General features: G+C 35.6%; 1 protein-coding gene across 1 annotated transcript in view; it reads left to right on the top strand.

The window, feature by feature from the left end:
* LOC140164992 (uncharacterized) overlaps nucleotides 1-27,966 on the top strand; it is a 121,574-nt gene that overhangs the window by 55,681 nt on the left and 37,927 nt on the right. The window contains exon 4 of the mRNA XM_072188398.1: nucleotides 22,981-23,065. Coding sequence (XP_072044499.1) covers nucleotides 22,981-23,065 — 85 coding nt within the window. The remainder of the gene's footprint in view (nucleotides 1-22,980; nucleotides 23,066-27,966) is intronic.

Here is a 27,966-nt window from a genome sequence, read left to right as displayed (position 1 = left end):
ACATTTATGTTCAGACAGGTGTCTTCTTAGCATGATTCGAAAGGAGTATGGAAATTCTAAAGGAAAGCTGGTGATTTAATTTGTAACTCGAGATCTACTTGTTCAATTTTTTAACCTTTCTACAGAGGGTACGATAGAGGTATTACTGGCAACTCCGCCAAATTACAGCTCAGTAGGCCACGTTTTTCACCTGAATATTTTGTACTATTCTTGAGCAGTGCTGAACTCAGCCACTGGCAATTAAGCGCACTGTGGCGATGGACCAATTTTGACTCGCACTTACAGGAAAATGAAATAAGTTATGTTGCTGTAATTTGCAAGATAGTTACAAAATATAATTGGCATTAACATCTCCAATTTTTACAGAAAAATTATGAAAAATAAAAGAATGAGCTCAATTTAGACATGTTTGTGCAAGCAGTGCACAGTTGAGCTCCCTGGATGTCTATGGGAGTGTTCTAATCAAGTTGATGGTTCATTGGTCATCCCTAATAATAGACTCAGCTTAGCAACAGAGAGCATACGAAATGTTATTAATGTTGAACTCGATCATATGTAAAGATAGGCTAAATATTCTTAGTTTCCTCTGATACTAGATAGGTTTAGATGGTCTGTATTAAATTCAAATGATTTCAAACAGGTTTCTTAAAATGCATCAAATTGATCTTCTATCAAATCCAAGCATCCCTGCAACACAGTATCAAGCGGATAAGACAGTTTTTATGCCGTCACATTCCCACGAATGATATAAACCATTTGACAGTGGCTAGCAATCTGAAGCTATTCGAGGTATATTAAGATAATGTCATGAATTTATAGTGAACTGGGCTACCTAAATACGTGGTGAGAAACACTCTGTGGCAATGGATTCAACAAAATTGAACAAATAGTATGGTTTACCATGTTTGTAACAAAAACGTAATATTACGGACAGGCCAACACACAGCCACAATAGTTTCATAGTCCACAATATTATGTATATAAGTGGTTAAACCTGATTTGGTGACAATTGAAATAAAATTCAAATAAAAAGCAATAACCTTTTACTCATACAAGGAACAAAATGCGAAAAACAATTTGCACTGTTAGAATTAAAAGGATTTTCATCAACATTTATACAGATTGTATATTGGATTCAACTCCTAAAATCCCAGAGAGCAGGCTGCCTATCACTTTTGGTTTGTCTGCTTAAAAGTTCAATAAATATAACACTCCATCTATTTGCCAAATGTCAAACAACTAAAATGATCTCATAACTCTACTTTTAGGAGTCACATGTTTTAAGATAATAGTCCTGGTTCGCCTGCCCTTTATTGTGTTCAAATGTAACTGTGGAGTATCTATTTTCTCAAACTGTGTTTCAATAGAGTCGAGTTTTGTTATTTGTGCACAGTTCATCAATCTGCGTGTTTCTACTGGGGAACGGTTGGCGGGTAATGTGGTTTAGTTTAGAGTGTTACCGGTTAATGTGCCCAGTGGAAACAGATCGGTTTAGAGTGATGCGGTGTGGACACCCGGCAACCGTGATCCACCTCATGAGGTAGACGATGTGGTGTGACACCCGTTATTTCTGCCAGTGGAAGCACAACGGTTAACGGTTGCTGGGTGTTGAACATATTTTATGTTGATTTCATGTATCACATCGTGACCTTAAAAGCAGCTCGGGGTCAGGAAAATACTTTCAGTACTTCCGGTACACACCGCAACCCTTATTTTAAGCGCCTGTAGAAACGCGGTTGTTGTTGCCTGAATGGGATTGTGGGTTACCGGGTAATACCGAGTAAAAATACAGAGTGCTCAGTGTAAACACGCAGAATATTAATCACTCACTTTTCTAACCACCTTATAGACTGGGCCATCTTCGTAACATCGTAAGGTGATTTTATAGTTTTCCGTTCAAGACTATAGCAATTTGTCGATAACCAATGAAAATACTAGTGACTTCTAGCATAGGAAAAGACAACTATTTGGATTAACTCTCAATGTCCTAATCACTTTTCACTAGCAAATAAAGTATTTTTTACTGCCATATTGTTTAAGATGCATACTTAAGATTAGCATTAACGAACAATAACTAACAGTAAAAAGCACAACTTGAAAATTACCAGGATCTGTGTCCAAATACAGTGAAAATTGTGAACTATGTCTGTGGCAATGAACTCTACAACCTAAAGTTCCATAATACGAGTATTTATACAAAATATGGACCAGAATGGCCTCATCCCAATGGCATCTAGTTCAATAACCTCAATTAAACACTCATAGTGCAAAATTTGACCTCAAGTTGCAGAGTATGAGTTTGTGTACTCAAAGTTTCAAAGGTCGTTCAAAGAATGTACAAATGTTTTGAGGGGTAAAGAACTGTGCCCTGATAGATGAACATGTGGTGGATCCTAGTGAATACACAGCTATAACCCACAATATCATGCGCTCCTGTGTTAATTTAAACTCAAATAGTAAAATGCAATAACCTTTTACTCACACAGAGGACAAATTGCAAAAACAGATTGGACTTTGTAAAATGGAGTTTAAAAGGATTTATAAATGTTGTGTATCGAATTCAATCCCCCAGAGAGCAAGCAGGCAATCTCCTTTGGTTTGTCTGCTTAAAAACCAAATAAATGTAACACTCCATCTATTTGCTAAAAAGTCAAACAACTAAAATGATCTCATAACTCTATTTTAGGAGTAACACGTGTTAAGATAATAGTCTTGCTTCACCTGCGTTTTTGTATCAATATAATTAATGTTTTCAATTGTTTCTCTAAATGTGTTCCAATAGAATAGACTTTTGTTAACTTATTTATGTACAGTTCATAAAGAAACATCGTCTAAATACCTTAGAATGACTCATATTCGTTGCATCGTATGCTGATTTTATAGTTGATCGTTTAGGATCCTGAGGATTAGCGATTTGCTTTATAACGAATGAACACAATAGTGACGTATAGCATAGGAAAGTACAAGTAATTGGATTGGTTCTAAAATTCGCTCTTTGTTAACGAATGAAGTATAGATTTACCTTTACACGGTTTGTTTCTCCATATTCCTTTTGAGATGCATACTCAAGATTAGCATTGATGTTTACTACATTAACGGTAAATAGCATGTCTAGTCATGAGATTAACGGTCCTACGGGAACGGGAACATTACTCCGCAATAAGCAGTGATAAATGATTCAAATGCTTGAACTTAACACTTTTGTAATCGCATTCGCTATTTACCTGCAGCATAAATTCTTATCTTACACTACCCGCCCTTTCTGTACATTGTTCAACACCATGGGTTATACATGTGTGTATAAAAGTTACTCAAAATATCTAGTCAGTGCCTATAGTTCGTATTAAAACACGTGTATTTTGCAAACTTCTGTTCTACTTAAATGTCTCTGAGGTTGAAATATCAAGGAAAATATACTTGGTATCTTATTGCAACTACTATATAAGACGGCAGAAAGTATAGCTGTAATATGAGGTGCCATGAGGATATTATTTGATCATGGTAGCGATTGAAGGCATTTCAATCAAGATTCAACAGGGAACAGAGTTACAGATGTTCTGAGTTGAGTTGATTTTCGGTGTGCTCTGTGACAAACTATGGTAATAAATGATCAAAGTGGTGACGAGATGAGAAGTACTTGGCTTGTAGCAATAAATCAGGCATATAATACAGAAAACACGAAGGCTTAATGTTAAAACCTTTTTTTCTTCTTTTTATTCTACATGTAGACAAGTACATAAAGCTATATACACTGTACATCATTTCGAAGCTTTGCAACATAACATACTCAAAATTAACACATGTCAACGTTTCATTTTCAAATACCTATATTCAAAATACTGGCAACCCATGCCAGTCCAATGTTCTATGCCCCATTTAACGCACTGCATAATTCATACATACAATAAAATGTTTCACCAAATGTTTTCCTAAATATCACATAAAATAAACACATTGAACTGACTGAATGAATCATGTATACAATAATATGTATCACCAAATGCGTTGCAAAATATTACGTAAAATACATAATTTAACTTACTGCAAAAACCATGCATGTCATGAAATGTTTCACCAAAACAATGTCTTGCCAAATATGACATGTAATACACAATTTTACTGTCTGCATAATTCATACATGTACAACCACCCATATTACAACCTCTATACGCATTTTTTGCATAGCAAAAACATAGTTTCTTTTTACCTAAAACTTAGCAATTAATTTGCATGACAGTAAAATGTATAGCTATACCTATCTATTCGCTTAAAATATAGGCATACCGATATCTGAACATTAGATTGCGTAACTCTATCATCACCATGAAATGTTTCACCAAAACAATGTTTTGCCAAATATGACATGTAATACACAAATTTACTGTCTGCATAATTCATACATGTGCAATGAAATGTTTCAATAAATGTTTTGCTAAATATAATATGAAATACACAATGCAGAGAAGATGTAAAGAAAGGAGATAGATCCAGCTATCCTCAAACAAAATATGTGTGTTGCCGCTCATTCAAAAGCAATCACGCTATTTAGGTTTAACAATAAAATACAACAAAAGGGTTCGAACCCATGACGGGTGTGATACACAAGTTGCTGCTTACTAGTTTTAGGGAAAGGTCAGTGTCTGTATACCATAAATACTATGCATACCATGCATGCAGATCCTAACATCCAGTTTATTTCAAATAAAATATGACCGAAGTTCCATGGCAAATAATAATTTTGCACGCTTGGTTACGCTTTCAACCTCTACGATTTATGATACAGACTATTTTCAATTATTAAAATATCTTTATTAGGTTTGCAGGAAATGACAGGAAAATACATTAAAACAATAAAATATAGATGATCAAAAATCATCCCGTTTCTAACAAAATCCTAAAACACTCTCCTAAATAATTAATATATGTTCCAAAATGGGCGGATTTTTTTGGAATCTTTACAAAACTACATTTATTTCTTACAGTATCCACGTGTGGTATCCCTGCAGAGCAACATCAGGTACTTAACACACACGTGTCATACTTTCAAGGAATTCTCTATAGAAACATTGGATATGGTTTCAATTCTGGAGTGAAAATTAATCAACCGTAGTCGGCAACACACATCACATCAAAGGCTACTTTTCAAGTAGATGTGTAACTACTTGAGAATAAAGGACTATGAATAGGTGCGACAGGATAACCTACGGGATTATCTCAAGGATATAATTCCGTTCTTCCTCCTTCTTTTCAACTTTCCTGCACAATGTAACTGACAGCGTGAATCATGCAGGGAATGAAATGTTTTATCAAATGCTTTGCTAACTATCACATAAAATACACAATTTAGGTCACTGCATAATTCATGCATACAGTGAAATGTTTCACCAAATGTTTTGCTAAATATTAAATATAATAAACAATTTAACTCAATGCATAATTCATGCACACAATGGAATGTTTAAAAATGCTTTACTAAATATCACATCAAATACTCAATTTAACTTCCATGCATACAATTAAAGTTTGCAACAAATTTTTTGGTGAATAAGTTGAAAAGCACAATTGAACTGACAGAGATCCTTTTGAATCACAGATAAATGGCATCAATAGTACAGTTTTGCAAAATTTAACTAGTTTTCTTCTTCTTTATTCTCTGTCCTCATTTTCTTTTTCTTTTTCTTTTCTCCCTTTCTTTTTTTGGTATTACTCTCCATTCTTTTTATTTCTTTACTTCTCTTGTCTTCCAATTTTCTCTTCACTGATATTTTCCCACACAGGAAATTTTGGGACTCTGTTGATGCAACAGAACCACTAACAGTTTTGATCCTAAGATTTGATGGATCATCATCTGGTGGGTTAAGGTGTGATTGATTATCACTTGGTGGGTTAAGATTTGATTGATTATCGCTTGGTGGGTTAAGGTTTGGTCGATAATTACTTGATGGGTTACGGTTTGGTCGATCATCACTTGGTGGGTTAAGGTTTGGTCGATCATCAATTGGTGGGTTAAGGTTTGGTCGATCATCACTTGGTGGGTTAAGGTTTGATCGATCATTACTTGGTGGGTTAAGGTTTGGTCGATCATTACTTGGTGGGTTAAGGTTTGGGCGATCATTACTTGATGGGTTAACGTTTGGTCGATCATTACTTGGTGGGTTATGAGAAGAGGGTTGATTTAGATTGATGGCAATTACCTTGTTCTCTCTACGTTTCTTTCTATATTGAAAAATAACCTCAGTTATGGTGTACAAATAAGGATTAATAGCAGAATTAATAGGTAAGACCAAAGTTACACACCACGCATAAACAGAAGGGGGCAGAGCAATCACCCTTGTTTGCACCAAGATTCCCAATAAGATTATCGGAAACCAACATATGAAATCTGTGGCAACTATGGCTGCTACCTTCATGGTACGTCGAATCTGTTCATTCATGTCATCATCACGGAGCCCTGCACGCTTTGCTGATTTCCTAACAGCTCTGATTATCTCGACATAACAGCCAAGTATTACTAGGTAACACACACAGTTCAAACCTAAGAAAATTGCTGTTGAAAAGTACAAACCATCGACAAGAAAATCGAATTCAGTTGTTTGTCTTTCATAACTGACAATCGTTAGTTCAGAATTGACATTCACAATTTGCCAAATTTCCGTAGATGTAGTGGTGTATATTTTAGTCAATGAGAGTGGAAGACCAATACACACATGTGAATTGTCATAAAATTTGAAACTAATTCGAGCTAAGGCAGATGGAACAATGCCTAAAGCAAATGAAACAATCCAGATCAGAACTGTCAATGTTTTTACTGAGTTTTTTGTTATCTTTCTGTTTGAATATGGAAATCTAATGCATATGAACCGGTCTATGCTAATAAGTGTCACAAAGAACACAGAGGCTTCACTGGAAATTATAGACAAAGCCCCAGCAATTCTGCAAGTAATGCCAGATCTCCACGTTTCAGACAGCATTGGAAAACGGTCCCCAAAGTAGATATCAGCAGAGGCAATGATTAACATATAAATACCCATCATTAAGTCAGATATGGCAAGATTACTCAATAACATGGTATTTACTTTAATTTTTGTGTTTCCTTTATTCCTCCAAATCAGAACAAAGAGATTTCCACAAAGAGCATTCAAACCAATAAGCCACATGACAACTACTAAGGCCGTATCAGAAAGCAATCGATCACATGTTAGATATGGGGATCTTTTATCCTTTGCTGCACAAGTAACTCGATGAGGAACATAACACTCACAAACCTCGTGTTGGCTAACATATACTTCTGAATATCTTGCCAGGAAAGAAAAACTATCATGCTGTATCGATGTCAGTGGATTATCTAACAGATCTAATTTACAAGGGTGAGCCAGAAGCGTATCACTTGATATTTCTTTTAAGCTGTTATTGACTAAATTAACGGAAAAACTATTGACTGTATGCCGGAAAATGTAGGGATCTAACTTTGTTAAATGATTATTTGCGAAGCTGACCAGTGTCAAATAAGCTAAACCTTGGAATACGTCATTATCCAATGTTTTCAACTCGTTACTGGACAAATCAATGTAATAAAGATGACTTGTATGCTTGAATATGTTGGTATCTAACTGTGTTATACGATTATTTTGGAGGTGTACCCGTTTTAAATTTACTAAGCCTTTAAATACATCCTTATCCAATGTTTTCAACTGGTTTTGACCTGCATCAATTTCGTATACATTTGACAAACCATCAAAGACACCATTAGTTAATTCCATCAAATTGTTCTTAGAAATATTTAGTAAACGTAAGTGAACAAAATCACTGAATATACCTGGTATTAATCTGACTAACCTATTCATTTGGGTTAATGCAAGTGAGGTCAAATATTGCGTTACATTTTTCAATATGTGTGGCAGCAAATTTACATCATCAATTCCAAACTTAAGATTTCTAAGATTGCTTAGTCTGTCAAATGTGTTCAAAACCAGTGTACTGTTTCCGTCAGAAATACGATTGAAATAAACAGAAAACTGCAGCAAATTTCCAAAAATCTCATACACCCTTTTTGGAATGTGTAACTCATTCATTATAGTATTAAACAAGTACAGACGTTTGAGCCTATTTAAACCTACTATTAAACTCATATCTAATCGCACTATCTGATTAAGACTAAGGTCCAAAGTATCCAAATTGTTCAAATCCTGAAAAATCTCTTTTGGTAAAGTACTAATCTGATTGACCCCAAGGTCCAAATCTGTCAAATTGGTCAAATCCTTAAATATCTCCTCTGGTAAAGTGCTCAACTGGTTGGACCTAAGGTTCAAAATGTGCAAATTGGTCAAATCCTGAATTACCTCTTTTGCTAAAGTATTGATCTGATTGAATCCAAGGTCTAAAGCTTTCAAATTGGCCAAATCCTTAAATATCTCCTCTGGTAAAGTACTCATCTGATTGGAACTAAGATCCAAGGTGTGTAAATTGGTCAAATCCTGAAAAATCTCTTTTGCTAAAGTATTGATCTGATTGGACCCAAGGTCCAACGTTTCCAAATTAGTCAAATCATGAAATATGGCCTCTGGTAAAGTACTTAACTTATTACCATGGAGGTACAGGTTTTCTAACCTATTCAACCCTTGAATGAATCGTGCATTCAATTCGTATATCGGATTGTACCCAAGGTTCAAGGTTTTCAAATTGGTCAAATCCGGCAATAACTCCTCTGGTAAAGTACTCAACATATTACCATCGAGGTACAGATTTGTTAGCTTATTCAACCCTTGAAACCATCCTGAATTCAATTCGTATATTTCATTGAATTCAAGGTACAAAGTTTCCAAATTGGTCAAATCATGAAATATCTCTTTTGCTAAAGTATTGATCTGATTGGACCCAAGGTCCAACGTTTCTAAATTAGTCAAATCCTGAAATATTGCCTCTGGTAAATTACTCAACATATTACCATAGAGGTATAGGTTTGTTAGCTTACTCAACCCTTGAAACCATCGTACATCCAAAGCATTGATCTGATTGGACTCAAGGTGCAAGGTTTCCAAATTGGTCAAATCCTGAAATATCCCCTCTGTTAAAGTACTTAACATATTATCGTAGAGGTACAAGTTTGTTAACTTATTCAACCCTTGAAACCATCGTGCATTTAATGCATATATCTGATTGGACCCAAGATGCAAGGTTTCCAAATTGGTCAAATCCTTAAATATCCCTTCTGGTATGGTACTTATCTGATTGAACCAAAGGTCCAAAGTTTCCAAATTGGTCAAATCCCTAAATATCCCCTCTTGTAGAGTACTTATCTGATTGGACCCAAGGTACACAGTTTCCAAATTTGTCAAATCCCTAAATATCCCCTCTGATAAAGTACTGATTTGATTGGACCCAAGATACAGAGTTTCCAAATAAGTCAAATTATGAAATATCGCCTGTGGTAAAGAACGCAACATATTATCACTGAGGGCTAGAACTGTTAGGTTACTCAAACCTTCAAAACATCCATCATTCAATTTGGATATCTGATTAAAATCTAAACTGAGTGACTGAATACCCTTGAACTCTTGAAAACTTCTGACCATAATTTCTACTAACGTATTTCTTGATAGATCCAAGTGCATTGATAGAGCTACATCTATTGGATATATGATCAACATTTTGTTGTTCTGAGACACATCATCGTTATTACATTGATGAATTAGTTCTCTGGGGCCAAGTATTGTACCACATGTAGCATGAAAATTAACTCTACACCATACTGCATCCTTAGTGCGTACATATTCACATTCACACAACAGCCTTTTGTTGTACCCTTGAACATTTTTACACAGAAAATTCTGATTTGCCTGGACATTCGTCATATTTTGATCAAACTCTGGACATTGTTGCGATGCATTTGTCGCTGATGGATTCTCACTGATGGACAGACTGACAACACCTTGCACTATTATTGTGACATTCCTATCAGTTATGATAGTACTGCACTGCTTAGACAGATCATAAAATACTACATACTTATTTGGACAATTATCAAGGTCTCCGGTGCGTTTCATGTACATAAATGACCGATCAAGTGAATTAGTCACTGGTTCGTTTATCAGCAGTTGAATATGAGACCCTTGAGCAACTGCTACTTGAAGGCTGCATGAGTGATCAGGACTTCCTATGAATAGTGTCATATTTTCATTGACATAAACAAAGCATGGGTTCGTATCATTCACAGGGATATCCCACAAGGGTCTCACCAATAACTGGGCGGATGTTAACAGTCCGTTCAGTATTGTATTGTTTATGGATATGACTGCGATGACGATGATGAACCAGTTTGAAATCAAATGCAAAATGCTTAAAATAGCCATCTTTGCAAGGTATAGTTGTACAAAATCAGCGGAGTAAAAATATATTTATAGAATGAACCCATCCATTAACGTACCAACATAAATCATGTATGAATTCCGTAATTTGTATAAATCAGGAGGTCTGTTAAAACAGAAGATTTATAAGTTTTACAGAAGCACTTATATACAGTTGGGGAGAGCGAGTTGGCGCAGCGGTAGTTCCCTCGCCTTGCACCACTGAGGTCCCGGGTTCAAGCCCGGCGCGGCCCAAGGACTCATGTGCACTTGGTTTATCCTGATTCCATGCTCGCTCTCGCAGGTTTTCTCCGGGATCTCCGGTTTCCTCCTGTATCGCAAAATCGGTGATTAGTTGTTTGATTATCAAAAACTTCCTTAACCCAATGGAATTTGGGGAGCTGCACAGATATTTGGTGGATGTTACAATCTAAATGCGGATAGGTGTGCGCCGTTCGGCAGTGGCCTAGTTGATGCGATCTGATTGTGATGATTCACCATTGCAGCGAAATTACAGCGCTTTGAGTCCTCTCAAATCTGGAGATCTGGAGAAATGTGCTTTATAAATCAAAAACAGCATGTATCCATTTTGGGAAAAATATGTTTCTCGGCAGGCCGTTCATACAAATACAGGTTCCTTGTGATTAATAGCGGATATGATGTATACACAAATTCCTTGAGTTGCTGACACTTTCCCCCACAGGTTTTTTGTGTTTATACTAAAGCCAGAGGGTAACACTTTCACACAGGTTTCGTGTGTCTCTCAACTAGAAGTTGACATGCTCTTTATGTTTTTCGGCAAGTAGTTGACAACAGGTTTCCTTTAATTCACGCGTAGAAATTAATTGACATGCATGGGTTCCTTTATTACTCACTAAAGTAGTTCATACTTTACACAAACGTTCCTTGCTTTTTTTGGTTAGTACTTAGGCTATATACAAAGAATCTGTGTGTAGTATAAGCAAGCAGTTGACACCTACACACTAGTTCCTGGCGTTTCTCCACAAGTAGTCGACACTTGCACAAATATGTCCCTTGCTTTTATTTGCTAGTTGTTGATACTAACAAACAGGTTTTCTTTTATTTATCGACAAGGAATTGACACACACATGGTTCTTTATTTCTCAGATGGCACTTAGAAAGAAGTTCCTTCTTTTTCGCAACTAGAAGTTGACACTAACCTACAGGCTCTCCGTGGTTCGAGCCAGTAGATCGTACTTACAAACGTGTTTTCTTGTGTTCTCAACAAACTCCTGACACATAGATTTAGTTTTTACTTTTACTGAGCAAGATGTTGACACTTACACCGAAGAACCCTGTGTTTTCAGTTAGTACTTACATTAATTTACACGAAAGGTTCTTTGTGTACATACAAGCAATCAGTTTACACCTATAGACCGGTTCCTTGTGTTTCTCCGCTATATTGACAGTTACATACAGGTTTTCGTTTATTTCTTCAGCAATAATTGACACATGTTTCTTTATTTCTCATTATGTAGTTGACACTTAGTAAGAAGTTCCTTGTTTTTCTTAACTAGAAATTAATACTAACACTCAGAATCCCCGTGGTTCGCGACAGAAGTTGACACTTTACAAATATGTTTTGTTTTTATCTCTCGACAATAGTTGACACATGCATGTTTCTTTAGTTAGTACTTGCGTTACGTAACAGGTTCTTTGTGTATAAACAAGTAGTGACAAAGCAAGAAATTGACACACTGGTTTAATGTGTTTCCCAATAAGTGTTTGACACTTACACACCGAGGTTTCCTGTTTCCTGTGTTTTGGACATGCACATATAAACAGGTTTCTTTTATTTCTCAGGAAATAATTTTACAAACGCGTGTACCTTTATCTCCCAGCACGTAGTTGACACCTACACCACTAGGTTCCTAGTTGTTTGGTTTTTCTCGACAGGTTTATTGACACACTTGCTCCTTGTCCAGTCTTATTGTGTTTCTCAGCAAGTAGCTGGCACTATATCATGTTTACTGTAATCCTCAGCTAGTAGTGTACACGTTCACACAGAATACTTGTATTTCATGGCAGGTAATTGACTTATAAACAGGTTTGTTTTGTTTTTCGGTAAGAAATTGACAAACACGTTTATTCCTCAGTAAAGCATATTGCACTTACACAAACGTGTTCCTTGCGCTTATTAGCTAGTAGTTGACATACGAACATGATTTCATTTGTTTCTCAGAAAATAATAGACACAATACACATGCTCTTTTATTTATCAGCAAATAGTTGACACACACCCCGAAGTTCCATGTATTTTTGGCAAGTACTTAATAGGCAGGCTTTTGCAGTTAATAGAAGTTGACATTAATACACATGTTCCCCGTGTTCCTCGGCAACTAGTTGACATTCACAAATATATTTTACTTTGTTCTCATCAGCCAGTTAGCCAGTAATTATCCACAAACATGGTTTCCTTTTATACAGCTTACCAAGCAGTTGACCAAATATTCCCACTGATAAAAGTAACAATTCATACCAACAAACTAAATGGTTTCTTTATAGTCAAGTTGAAAGCAATATTGTTTAAACATAACACAGTCCTTGATATGTGTGTATTACCACCACAGCTAAAAAAACATAACTAAATTAGGAATATTATTGTTGCCAAGCAAATCAGCTATCAAATACTACAAGTACGCTATTAGTCACGGTATTTACTCCTCAGTGCCTTCACGATTTCTTCTTGTTTTGCATGTATGCTTTTAAATAATTAGCTTTTGTGTCTACCGCGTTAATAACATTTCTAAATTACTGCACAATATAGGGATGCTTAAGGGCTGTGCAATAATTAGGAGCCCCGAAGAGGGTAAAATTGGAGGAAAACTTTTCACCAGCCGCATGGGGGGCAATTTTGGCAAGCCGGGCGATTTTGGCACACATTCACGGGTGTCTTTTAAATCAAACGCGCTAAAAGGCTAAACAGACTAAAAAGGTAAACAGTACGGAAACGATTAAATTAGCGAAATTTCCTGCTCGCTGCTCTCACAATATTATATCTAGACCATTCAATGTTAGGGGGTGCGATTTATGGCAGGCCAAGAGGGGAGGGGGGGCAAGCATTTTTTGGCACGCCGTTTGGAAACTTTATCCCAGGGGATATATTGCACAACCACTTATTTCAATATAACTCCTACTTTTACATATGATGCTTGCTGATTGGTTTAATGTGATGTAATAAAACAGAGCACATAAGGACACGCCCAAAATGCAATTTGACAGAAAATAATGACATATTCATGGTATTTTAATGAAGATATTGGTAGCACATTCATTAGAGATAGACTGGAAGTATCCATAATGTATCTATCTAATTAACTCTGTGGGTGGCATAATGAGAATGTAATGTGGTAAAGTAGTATACATAGGATATATGTCCCAAAAATATTACCGCTCTGAGAACAATTTTTAAAAAATGGTGAAAGTATGAGATATTTCAAACGGTACCGTAAAGAAGAATAATCTTTAAAATGAACTTTATTTCACTTCAATCGGTGGTTTAGGACAAAAGATATGCTTCATCAAAATCAAACTTAAGGTCCGTTCATACTACCACCGCATTTGCGATGCGTTGCTTTGCGATGCCGATATATCGATTACTTTTTACCGCAACTCAACGCAACTAGTCGCATTTCCAAGTTAAAATGTATTTAACTTCATTGCGATATCGCAATGCAGTATTTTGCAGTACGATGCAGTGCGACAACGCACCGCATCGCAAAGCAACGCATCGCAAATGCGGTGGTAGTATGAACGAACCTTTAGTCAAGGAATCTGCCAAAAATTTGAATTTCTAGACAAATTTCCCGAAGTCGAATTTTGACCTCTTTGTTGGATGAAGCATAACTTTTGTTCTAGACCTATAGGAATGAAATACAGTTTATATTAAAGCTCGATTCTTCTTCTTTACAGTACAGTAATAAATATCCCATAGGTTTCACTGTCCAAATATTTGAATGTTGAGATCATTTTGGGATACATTGTTTGGACACACACAATTATGTGTGACTTGTATTTAGGCTTCCATGATTACCTTGTAAAATTAACTTTTTTGGTCAAAATTTTAAAAATCACCCAAACATTTCATTCCCCCCCCCCAAACAAAATATAGAGGTACACTTTTTTGCTAATTTAATATTGATAAAAAAAATTTTAATCTATATCAAATGCATTTTCTAAACAAATATCACAGTTAACTCTTTTCAACAATGACCGTTTGGTGAAATAAAAGTGCAGATTGAGTAGATACATTTTAACATCCTTGTCACAAACGAAAAAAAAATGTTAAAATCCGTATAATTATGTGGCCACTCTACTATACTATTATTTATTACCATGGATTTTGCTATTGTAAAAATGGTCAAAGTATAGACTCAGCTTAGCAACAGAAACCATATGAAATATTATTAATGTTGAACTCAATCTTGCGTAAATTGCAGTCTACTTATTAAAAGTCTTAACGATGAAAATTATGTTCTATTCGTAAAGTATTAATATTGGCGGTGAGTTTTCTATCAAATTGTAATGTTGTTACTCTTTATTCAAAATGCTGAAATAATATTAGTATTAGATGTCAGGAAAAGGATTCTGTCAATTTTAAGCCCAAATAACAAGTTCAAGTGAAAAAACACTGAAAATGTTGATTGTTTATCTGTTGCCATATTGGATACTTGAAGTTGGCGTTAAAGTAACGTTAGAAATCCCTTTAAAGTGATATTATACATCATTTTAGGGCAAGTGATTTAGAAGTTCATTTTTCAAGATGAGGTCCGGCGGCCATTTTGGATACTTGACCTTTACCACCTGATCTTTACTTTCAATTCAGAAAATAACATCAGAAATTATATGTGTGAACATGTTATATTACAATATCTCTGTGCACAATACATCAAATTAAAACAAGGCAAATCACACTAAAGTAAACAACAACAACTACAACAACACTATCAGATTCCTATTGCTGCCGACTCCAGCTAGAGGTACACTGCTGGCCAGCCACTGTATGGCTACTCAAGAGTACCAGTGTAGTACCAATCCAGTACCAGTGTATGTACTGTACATGTGATTCCGATGTGTGTACTCTACAGTACCCACATAGGTCCTAGAGTACCAACGAAGATTTAGCTGGGCAGCAGTATACCTTTCGGGGTGGCAGCAATAGGAATATGGTAATGAAGTAGTAGTAGCAATAACAACAATAGCGATTACATTCAAATTTATGCAAATCCAATAAATATTCACATATAGTTGCACCTGTATCAAATTCAAACAGGTTTCTTAAAAGGCATCCAATTGATCTCCAGTCACATCCAAGCATCCCTGCCCCACAGTAGGGATAGAGACAGTTTTACGCCGTCACTCTCCCACGATTGGTATAAACCACTTGACAGCGGTTAGCAATATGAAGATATTCGAGGTATAGTATCATGAATTTGTATTGAACTGGGTTACGTAAGAGTGATGGAATACACTTTGTGGCAATGGACTCTACAAAATTTAACACAGACAGTATACTTATCACAAAAAATAAGGGCAGACCAGCACACAGCTACAATATTTTCATAGTCCACAATATCACAGGCTCCTGTATCAAGTGGTTAAACCTGATTGGGCCACATTGAGACAAAATTCGAATAAAAAGCAATAACATCTTACTCACACAGTGAATAAATGCGAAAACAATTTGCACTTTGTTAGAATGAATTTTAAAAGGATTTTCATCAACATTTATACAGATTGTATATTGAATTCAATTCCCCAAATCCCATCTTATTTGGTTTGTCTGCTTAATAGTTAAAGGTAGAATAATCTCAAAAAACTAACAACTAAAATGATCTCTTAACTCTATTTTGAGGAGTCACGTGTGTTAAGATAATATAGTCCAGCTTCACCTGCCTTTTGGTATTAATATTTTGTTCAATTGTAACTGTGGAGTATCTATTTTCTCAAACTGTGTTTCAATAGAGTCGAGTTGTGTTATTTGTGTACAGTTCATCAATACTAATCACTCGCTTTACTAACCACCTAAGACTGGTCCATCCTCTTAAAATTGTAAGGTGGTTTTATAGTTGAATGTTAAATACTACAGCGATTTGTCTATATGAAAATATTAGTAACTTGTAGCATAGGAAATTCCAGCAAATGGGATTATGATTAGCCCTATATGTAATAATCGCTTTTCACCAGCAAATAAATTATTTCATACTGCTTATTTTTCCATATCGTTTAAGATGCATACTCAAGATTAGCTTTGACGAACATTAACCAACAGTAAATAGCGTGAGCAGAACTTGGTCGAAATTTCCAGGACCTGTGTCCAAATACAGTGACAATTGTGGAATATCTCTGTGGCAATGTGTACTCTCTATGCAAGACCAATCCAAAGTTCCATAATATTCATTCAAACTGACTCGCTCATAGCTATAGCCCACAATATTACTGGCTCCTGTGTAAAGTGATTAAACATGTTATACGTGATTTTACGACAATTAATTGAAACAAAATTCGAATAGCAAAATGCAATAAACTTTTCCTCACACAGAGAACAAATTGCGAAAACTGCTTTCACTTTATAGAATGGATTTGAAAAGGATTTTCATCAACATTTATAAACATTGTGTATTGAATTCAATTCCCCAAATCTAATAGAGCAAGCAGCCAATCTTCTTTAGATTGTCTGCTTAAAAGCTAAATAAATGGTACACTCCATCCATTTGCCAATAGTTAAACAACTAAAAATATCTTATAACTCTATTTTTAAGAGTCACATGTGTTCACGGTAATATAATTGGTTCGCCACGCTTGTTTGATGTATATAGAATTAACTTCATTATTAACTAAATACAAACTATAGATGGCGCTATTTATCCTAAATCATATTTCTTTATTTGCAAGGGGTAGGTGATTAATACTGCCATTAAAACAGCTGGAATAGGTGAAACAAGCAACAAGAGAATTTTATGAACATATTTTTATCAAACAATAAAAGGAGTTATTTGTATTAAAAGTTTGAAAGAGTAATTTCCAGTAACTAAATAGCGCCACCAATTTTGTCATTAATAGATATTATTTTATATTCGAAAAAGCTATAAAAATGGTATAAAAATGAATAATTTTGTAAAAGAGGGGAAATTAAAGTTGAGAATGACTCAAAAGCATCTGAATACATTAGCATGATATCACATTTAGCTGTTTAAGCCTAAAATTTGGTTGTACATGATGTTTTGTTTGAAAAACTAATAAATGATCCAAGACTTAAATGATCCCATCAAACAACCGAGGGATCGCCAGCATTAATTTTGCTCAATTGTAACTGTGGAGTATCTATTTCCTTAAAATGTGTTCCGATAGAGTCGAGATTTATTTGTACAGTTCATCAGGATTAATCACACGATTTTATTAACACCTCAAAATGGTCCATCTTCGTTACATCATAAGGTGATTTTATAGTTGATCATTTGTAACTTGCGATTTGGCTATACCCAATGAAAATGCTAGTGACGTACCTAAAGGAAAGTACAACCAATTGGATTGGCCCTAAATTCGCTTTCACTAGCGAATTAAGTATAAATTTACCTTCATTTTGTTTGTTTTTTCATATACCGTGTACGATTAACGGTTCCTACGGGGACGGGAATATTAACGCGCAATAAGCATTGATAAAGGATTCAATGGTTGTTAAACTTAACACTTTTGTAATCGCATTCGCTATTTACCTGCAGCACAAATTCTTATCTTACATTACCCGACATTTCTGTGCATTGTTTAACACCACGGGCCATACACGTGTATATGTGATCTATAAAAGTTAATCAAAATATCGAGTTAGTGTATATAGTTCGTATTAAAAACACGCGAATTTTGCAAACTTCTGTTCAATTTAAATGTCTATGAGGTTGAAAATCAGGAAAATATACTTGGTTTCTTATTGCAACTACTATTTTATAAGACGGCAGAAATCGTGTAATATAAAGTGATGTGGGGGTATTATTTGATGTAGCGAACGAAGGCATTTCAATAACGATTTAAAAGCGGTCCCGATATTCTATACCGAGTTGCCTTTCGGTGTGCTCTGTGCTGTTTCAATATTATAGACGCGGCAAACAAGTGACGAACTATGGTATTACGTGAAGTACTTGGCTTGCATGCTTGTAGCAAAACATCGGGTAATATAGTACAGAAAATACGGAAGCTAACTGTTGAAACCCCGTTTGAAATGTGGGTATAGACTTTATGTTATTGTTAGATGTGTTAGTGTTAAAGGCAGTGGCTTAGGAAGATTTTCAAAATGGGTAGTGCGTGACTCCGGGGAGACAAAATAAACATTTATTGATGTCCCGAGGAGGTGCCCGAGTGGGTTTCGTAGTCAGAAAATTCTGGAGAAAAAAATGCATCAAAACACACATTTTCCTGGTTTTTGATGACATTGTTTACTTCACCTGGAATTATGGGGGCTGAAGGGTATTCGAACCCCGAACCAAAATTATTGAGGGGCTGACCCCTGTTCCTAAGTCTATGAAAGGCACGCATATATACTTACATCCTCACACGAGGAAAAGACAGTTTTAACATGTGTAACATGTCACATGCATACGAATGAACCGTAATTAACCTTTATCTTACAACATAGAAAAAACGGTTTGCACTTTGTTACAATGTACTTTTAACAGAATTTCCATCGTTTATATAGGTTGTGTATTGAATTCGATTCCCCAAATCCCAGAGAGCAAGCAGTGTATCCTTTGGTTTGTCTGTTTAAAGACCCATTCAGTGATCCCAGCGCAAGTGTAAAAAATTAGAAAAATTTAAAAGTGAGGGATAAGTCATTAAAATTGTCATGATATTTTTGGAATAACACATTTGGCAAAAAACAAAGAAAACAGCAGTATTGATGAAGTTGAAGCCCCATTCAAATACATGTAGCAAAGTTATATACTGTCAGTACAATGACAAAGGTACCCAAATCTGAATTTTGATAATTTTTAAGATCGTCCGGATGAGCAAATCACTGAATGGGCCTTTAATAGCTGAGTAATGTAACACTCCGTCGGCCGTATCACATACTGACGTATTTGCAAATACGCATTTCGAGAAAATCGAATTTGAAAAGTTAGCGATTTTTATTTCCTGCATAATCTTGATTAAAACATTATTGTCGATTAAAACCTGGTTAATAATAATGCAAATATAATATATTTTCAATGTAATTCACTTATCATTATCAGAGCATAACTTATTCTGCAAAAAAATCAATATAAAATAAATAACGTCACTATGTGGAAAGGACTAATAACAATTTCGCCGTTCAAATGACAAATACGTCGTGAAAATACGTCACCATGTGATATGCGCAAATACGTCACTATATGCAAAGAACAAAACAGCAATTTTACCGTGCAATGACAAAGTCGCGCAAATACGTCACTATCACTATGTGAAACGGCAAATTCTTGAATTTGCCGATACGACAAACTGGGTTTGCGTAGTATATGTGATCGACAAATACGTCGGTATGTGATACACACCAATGTTTTGCAAATACGACATAATCAAATTAATTAACATCTTACTAATTAAGCCACTTTGAGGCATGGTATTATTTTGGTGAATATATAGAGTAGAATATAACAAACTAATCTACCAATTTTCTCAAAAATCAGTGTTTAAAATGTCGAATACGTCAGTATGTGATACGGCCGACGAATCCATACATTCGCTAAATGTCAAACATCTAAATATCTCATAACTCAATTTTAGAGTCCCGTATATTGATATAATAGTCTTGCTTCACCTGAGTTTTTGTATCAGTATTTTCAGTTGTTTTTCTGGAGTGCCCAGTTTCTCAATAAGCATATAATGTGTTGCAATATAATCGAATTTTGTTAAGTTACAATACATGTAATATGCACAATTTATCAAGATTAATAACTCGCTTTTCTAAACACCTTAGAACACCCCATTTTCGTTGCATCGTATACTGATTTTATAGTTCCTCGTATAGGATTAGCGATTTACCCATAACGAATGAACACAATAGTGACTTATTGCATAGGAAAGTACAACCAATTGGATTGGTTCTAAAATTCGCTTTTTGCTAACGAATGATGTATAGATTTACCCCTACACAGTTTGTTTTTCCATATACCTTTTAAGATGCATCTTCAAGATTAGCATTGATGTTTGCTACATTAACGGGAAATAGAATGTCTAGTCATAAGATTAACGGTCCTATGGGAACGGGAACAATGAGCAGTGGTAAAAGATTCAAATGGTTGAACTTAACACTTTTGTAATCGCATTTGCTCTTTACCTGCAGCATAAATTCTTATCTTACATTACCCGCCATTTCTGTGCATTGTTTAACACCATGGGCTATACACGTGTGTTTTATGATCTATAAAAGTTAATCAAAATATCGAGTCAGTACATATAGTTTGTATTAAAAACACGCGCATTTTGCAAACTTCTGTTCTACTAAAATGTTTCTGAGGTTGAAATATCAAGGAAATTACAAAAGTATCTTCTTGCAAACACTATTGTAAGACGGCAGATACTGTGGCGTTAAGATGAGGTGGTGTGAGGGTATTATTTTGATGTTGTCAACGAAGGCATTTCAATCAAGATTCAACACTGGTTACGATATTCTATACTAAGTTGCCTTTCGGTGTGCCCTGTGCTGTTACAATATTAGACGCGGCTAACAAGTGACAAACTATGATACGGTGCTTCATTCTAAAAGTGTTGACCTGAGGTACTTGGCCTGTAGCAAAACAAATCAGGTACATAGTAGAGAAGACACGGAGGCTAACTGTTGCAACCCTTGAAATTTGCGTAATGAGTTTGTAGAATGGTCTTATGTCATGCTACCACCACGATTACGTACGATGTACATCATGTACATCGTCGGAGAAGTAATCCAACCCATTTTGTTTTCGAATGTAGCTATTGTTCTAGTTTTGTAATATTTAAATGTTTGGAATAATGTTGACATGAATGAATGACTTCAACTAAATCTGCAAATATTAATGGTGAATTTTCCAAACATGATTGAGATTGAATAAAAGGTTTATCTTCGACAATACACTATTTTTCGCTTACCAGGAACGTTTTTACTAGTTCGACTAGCATCTTTAGCAGATGGTGATGCTGTGATGGTATCTTGTCTACAATCGGGATATTCTTTACTAATGACGTCATGTGATTGACAGATTGACGAATGACCCGATTGTAGACAAGATAGCATCATACAAAATCACTATCTTCTGAAGACGCGCGCTAGTCGAACTAGTGAAAACATTCCAGATGGGCGAAAAATAGCGTAGTGTCGATGTTAAACTCTATATTCATTTTACCACTCCGTATGAATATCCACTCGTATGAATGAGATTGAAACTATGAAAATAGTAGAGTTGCGTATAACTTGAGGAAACAACTGAAATGGAAGCATTAGGCTATATGAAATTGCATTACATGATTCCGATTAAACTATATTACTTCTGTTTTGGATTGTAACTATTGAGGCACTTAGTTACCGCTATAGCAATGCTCCTTAATGCTCTGCGTGCTAGCCATGCGCTTCAACGGAAAAAGTTGAAGTTTTGAAATATTTTCTCAAAATATCAAGAGCTATCTTAAAAACTACTGAATCAATACTAAGCTTGTTTGTACTCATTTTAATGCATTTTTCATGCTGATTCCAAATATGGTCATGAAAATTTACATTTCAAAAAAATTTGAAACTGCAGTCGACTCCCGCGTGAAGAGAGTTAAGGCTATATACAAGATAATACGATTCACAATCACAAATGGCGTTCCCTTTTGGCAAACTAAAATCTCAATACCATCGACAAGAATATCAAAAGCACTACACTTTACACTTCAATATGTTCAGAAGTAGGTATTATTAGTTGGCAATATTGTAGAGAATACATGATTATTTGGGCTTGCTTCAAAGAAATAAAAGTATTTCTAGTAACTATTATTTCATGCTATCGGTTCCTTGATTGGTTTTGTGATCATAGAAAGAATATTTACTGATTTCCCCGTGGAACAAGACACCAACTCCATCTACTCATGCAAATATGCAGCAACGTTATTATACCAACGCACTTTGTTCAAAAATTTCAAACAGCCTTAACTTTGTCAGAACACTCTTTCCTTCTTTCATTTATATTACGTTTGTAATAATCGAGTGGAAAAATCGGATACAATTCAAGTCATCTGTGTGTATGTGATGGAATGGGGGCGGGCGTGTGTTTGTGCGTAAGGGCGGGATGTTTTTCTAGTTGTGTGTCATATGATTGGTATAGGCGGTTTTTTGTGTGTGTGTGGCTTCTAGGGATACGTTTGTGTATAAGCCCAATCGGTATTGTAACTTCTGAGGGCAGTTTTGGGGCACTTTAACCTCTGATATACTCGGGGAAATTGCTGTAATTATTATCCATTCATTTATTATTGTAATAAAGTTATCATTAACAATAGTTTAACAATTAATTTATGAAATAATTGTGTTTTTTTAAAAACTTTTATTATAGTAAAACATTTTAAGTAATATTTTTACGCACTAAAAGCAATACAGCATTTCACTAATATATATTTATTTTGTTTCTCTTGACAGTATTGGCAATATGCATCGGGATAATAACACTAATAGCAGGAATTGTAGCGTTAGTGGTAATTGCAAATGCAGCTTGCGGAAAAAGGTAAGTTGGCAAACCTTTAGTTCAATTTACACTCAGACACTTAACCCTATGAGAACTACCTGCCTATTGGTCAAAAAGAAGTTTTCATTATCAATTGGACCAATCAGCAACATTGTTAGAATAATTTCACCACGCAAAAAATGGGGTGAATTATTTGCACAGCTCCATTCTGATTGGTGATTAAAGTGAAGATATCACGTATTTGGCCAATCAGAGGCAATGTTAGATCGGCAGGTAGTGATCAGGGTGTTAAGTGACGAACGATTGTATTTTTACCAATGAGGTTTTTGGTATTTGTAACAAAAATCATCAGTCACTTGTCGTTTAGTGATTGAGCATGAATTCAGCTTAATGCATATGAGCACGAACCACACCCATACATCCCAACATACACCCACACCCCACATACCCGCAAATTAATTTCAGAAAAGTTTTTTTGAATATGCAAATACGCAGGACACGTTCCTTTAAAATTCTAGTAGCAGCGCTGATCATTAATACTTGAAGCAAGGTCTCATCACATAGGCTAATCCAATATAATGTTCATGATTCGTCTCTTCGTGTGGTATCATATTTTTGAAAATAAGTATATTTTCATTCACAATCCGTGCAATCCATGTGCCACCATACACGAATTTGTTGGAACTCGAGATCGTTAATGGCTAGATAATTCGTCTCACATAATCCTAAACCACGACGTTAACCTATATCGTGACTGATAGAATACCAGGTCGTTGTCACAGTATAGAGTAGTAGTAAGTATATCTCCCAACCTAAAGTAAAAACGTCGTATCTCATTTGCTAGTTACCACCAGATACGTTGTTTTACCTTGGGATCATTTCCAAGTAAGAAGACAGTTACGGATTCAATCATGTTTCACCGTAGTTCATCACCGTTAAACAACGATGCGGCCGCGCGTCGTCTGCGTGGTTTACTTCGCGAGGGCAGCTTTATCCCTTTCAACAACGAAAAGAAGCTAAAGACTGTATAATTCAAAGGATTATTTCATGAAGAATGTCACTTAATCATTGCCACTCAGCCTTACAAAAAGATCAGTGATTTCAGCAATAAAACTACAGAATAAAGCGGCAATGTTTAGCCGCTAACTCCAAAAAATACGGAATTCAACTTGTAAATGTGTATGCGCACACAAGTTCCAGGCATGACGAATTTACGCGCTCACGCGTAACGCGTATTCGTGCTTGCGCTCGCGTATACGCTATTGTACAAGTGTGGATTCAACACGGATTAACAATGGTTGACTTCTGTACAAAGGTATAGGAAGAGTTGTTGAATATCTGTTATGTTATTGTATGACAGATAATGCTTTTATACTTGAGCAGTAGACTTCGGTTGTATATATAAATGCGCATTTATAAATGCGCACGTGACCAGATGGCCAGCGCCATATTTGCATTACATCACTGTCAATCACTGAAATGGCGACCATTGAAGGAGTGGCTAAAGTTGTGACCTTGTTTCGTGGCTAGCACTGGCAAGGAACATTGGCTGAAGGTTCAATGCTATAAATTTGCAAGGATAAATCATGGATATCGAAGGATCATGATGATTGCACAGCACCTCCCCCCAATGTACAAACATAACTAATGTTTATTTATTTTTATTTATTTATTTATTTATTTATTTATTTATTTATTTATTTATTTATTTATTTATTTATTTATTTATTTATTTATTTATTTATTTATTTATTTATTTATTATTTATTTAATTATTTATTTAATTATTTATTTATGTACTTAGGCGACGAAAAATGAACAATTTTGAACAAATTGGGAAACAAATTTTTCCTGTACAAATGAATGCCGACCCCAAATTTCGGAAATTTCAGGATAATTTCATTGAAATTTATTTACAGATTTTTGTGATTTTTTGGGTTATTTAAAAAAATTGAAAAAAATACCAACCGACCGACCGACCCTACTTGAAAGGTCCGTCCGCCCGTATAACAAGGTTTCTTTTTTTCTCGCCTTACTTATAATTTTATAAATATTGCCCCCCCCTTTCCCCAAAACCACCCTCCCCCTTTTACACTCATAAATTAATTGTTTTTTGCTAACTTTCTCCTTCCGTGTAAAGTAAAACTTTATAAGCCGGTTGAATCAAACTGAACAAAATTGACGTATACAATTACAATATAATACCATGACAAGAAAGTGTATGACGAGATCTAACTTACTAGCTGAATAAACCTCAAACCATGCATCACATACGTGATTGTACGTCAAATTGTCATATAACGTATGAGCGTGATGTATAGTATGCGAGTCTTCCTCAACATCGTCCAGCCGGGATGATTAGATCATGTACAGTCATCTACGTGTTTATACTCTAAATTGTACGTCAACATGGTCAAAGGGTGTACAGATCACCGATTTAGCATGGGGGACACAAAAGGTGCTTAAAACACATTTTGAATTAGTTTTTGTCAATTTTGATGTGATCTGTGATGTGAGCGAGCGAATGAGTAAGTTAGGGTTGAGGAGGTCGGGCGGGGACATATAGCCTATTAGTTCGAGAGGGTCATTATTCCGAAAAGGGCTAAAGGTATAGTTTCGTCAATTGACGTTAAAATTAGAGTTAAAATTAGGGTCAGGGTTATTGTTCAGTGGCGGCACTACGGGGGGGGGGGATATTTATCGTGACTCCCAAATAAATAAATCCATGACCCATTCCTTCCGAAAAAATGACAGCCCCCTAAGTTCCCTATCATCACGTGCAAAAATTATCAAATAACATCATCGGCAGCTACTCAGTTCTGACCTTAATGCCAGTAAGAATCACATTTCGTCATCAATATGGCCAATTGCCACGCCCATTTAGCACGGAAATAATGAAATATAAGTTTTTAAATCAGCTATATCTAGCTTTTCCGTCATGAATTTTTTTTTTTTCCGTGATGGAAAATCCAAATAAAGAGTTTATGTTTCGGGTCAAATTATTTTGCCCTTTGCAATCAATGCCACTATTTTGCAAAAATAATTTTCCTTGTAACCTGTCATTTTCGCCTATACTTTTGCGTATGGAATTTGTGCACATCCGGGTACCTTACATCGTTGAACACGGTATGGCGACTTGTAGATGTCACGTGCGCATTTATATATGCGCATTTATATATATACCCGAAGTCCACTGTTGAGAGGACTGATTTTGAGGCTCGCTCAAAAGACTTATTCTTGTTACAGAATCAAAATACCTATAACAGGTATTGGTGTTTGTCATTGTATAGTTTTGATCTAAGGAGGTCCATAAGAAGGAAATTGCACTGTAGTAATTCAGTGTGGGTATGTATGTAGGATTGGGTAAGGGGGGAGTATGCAGGGGTGTGTTGGGTTGTGTGCTCTGTCTCATGCAAAGATCTTTTAGTAAAGCTAGATGAGAATTAGTGTACATGTACACGTAACCTCCTTCAACTCATTTGCATAGAATTGGAAACCAGGATCGTATTCTGATTCGTTGAACTTCAAATTAGCATACTGTTGGATACCTCCATATTTGGATTTACCTAATTAATTATTAATGACGATTACGTTGTTTACATCATGACGTCATTAGAGCTTGTCACTCGTCCGATTCGAAACACGAAAATCATTTGCACTTTTCTTTCCATTAACGTTATATCGGGAAAAACCACATAGCGGAGGTGTTAGTTTTTTATTTAAGGAAAATATTCTTGGCGATGACCCCATGTTGACAATGGCCATTTTTTTTCTTCAGATTTTGAGGTCATTTAGTAGACTTGCTTACCAGTCGTTTTCATTATCCTAACTACAGTTTGCACATTGCAAAGTGAACTTCTTGCCGTACCTTTTTTGATTCATTTTTCAGCTGGGACGGTTACGTTTGCGGCCACGCATCGGTATAGGGATGACCGGTTCTTGTGTATATTAGAATTCTGTGGTCTCATGTTAGTATTCCATTTATCAAAGGTTGATGGCACGGAAAGGAACCACAGCCATTTACGATAATTTCATTACACTGATTATACACAAATCACACGTATCATTCGTATAATACCCATTTCCATTAAGAATAGTACCTGACCCAGCGGCAAGTGGGCAATCTATCTCACCATTATTGATTACACATAAAGTAGTTTTCTCTTCAACGACCCTATTCTTCCTTTTCTGTGCAACTAACCACAACGGAGAAATAGTTTGTATTACGCGTCCTAGGTATTCCTAAGTAGAAACTTCAACGGAATTGATTCGTCAACACGTTCCACTGAAAGTTCTTAGGAGCTCCGATACGCTATGAAGCCGTGTACGTGACTCCAAATTGGTAATGTTGGTGAACCCGTCATAAAAAAACCCAATAAGACACATCAACAACAACAAGAACATTCCAACGTAAACCATGTAAGTAACCACAACGGTGAAATATATTGCATATGTATTATGCGTCCTAAATATTTCTTCGTCGGTACTTAATGATTCATCAACACGTTCCACTAAAAATGTCTAGGAGGTCTAATCCATAATGGAGCCGTATGCGTGGCTCTAGATTGGTAAAGCTGTAAACCCGTCATTGAAGCAATGCAAATAACAAGAAGATACAACAACAATAACAACAACAGCAATAACAACAATAAAAGTCCAATAGCAACAGCAGTAGCTGCAGTAACAACAACTACTACAGCAACAACAACAATATTTTCCCCTCGTTGATAGCAAAGCGTCAACTATGAGTTCTATCTTTTGAACTCAAATATTTCCACGCGATGTCAGAGTTTCCTAATTTGTTACAACAGTTTTTGATTTTGTTTTTCACTATTGTTACTCTCATCACGCAGGATACACTAATACTCCTAAGTAAGAATAAACTTGCCAAGTGTTATTTCATTTTGGTTAGGTGACACTATCAGTGTCCGCATGTAAAA

This window comes from Amphiura filiformis, chromosome 11, assembly GCF_039555335.1.
Source record: "Amphiura filiformis chromosome 11, Afil_fr2py, whole genome shotgun sequence".
In the NCBI taxonomy this organism is placed as follows: domain Eukaryota; kingdom Metazoa; phylum Echinodermata; class Ophiuroidea; order Amphilepidida; family Amphiuridae; genus Amphiura; species Amphiura filiformis.
The sequence above is the reverse complement of the archived record's forward strand: the minus strand, read 5'-3'. Positions and strand labels throughout refer to the sequence as shown.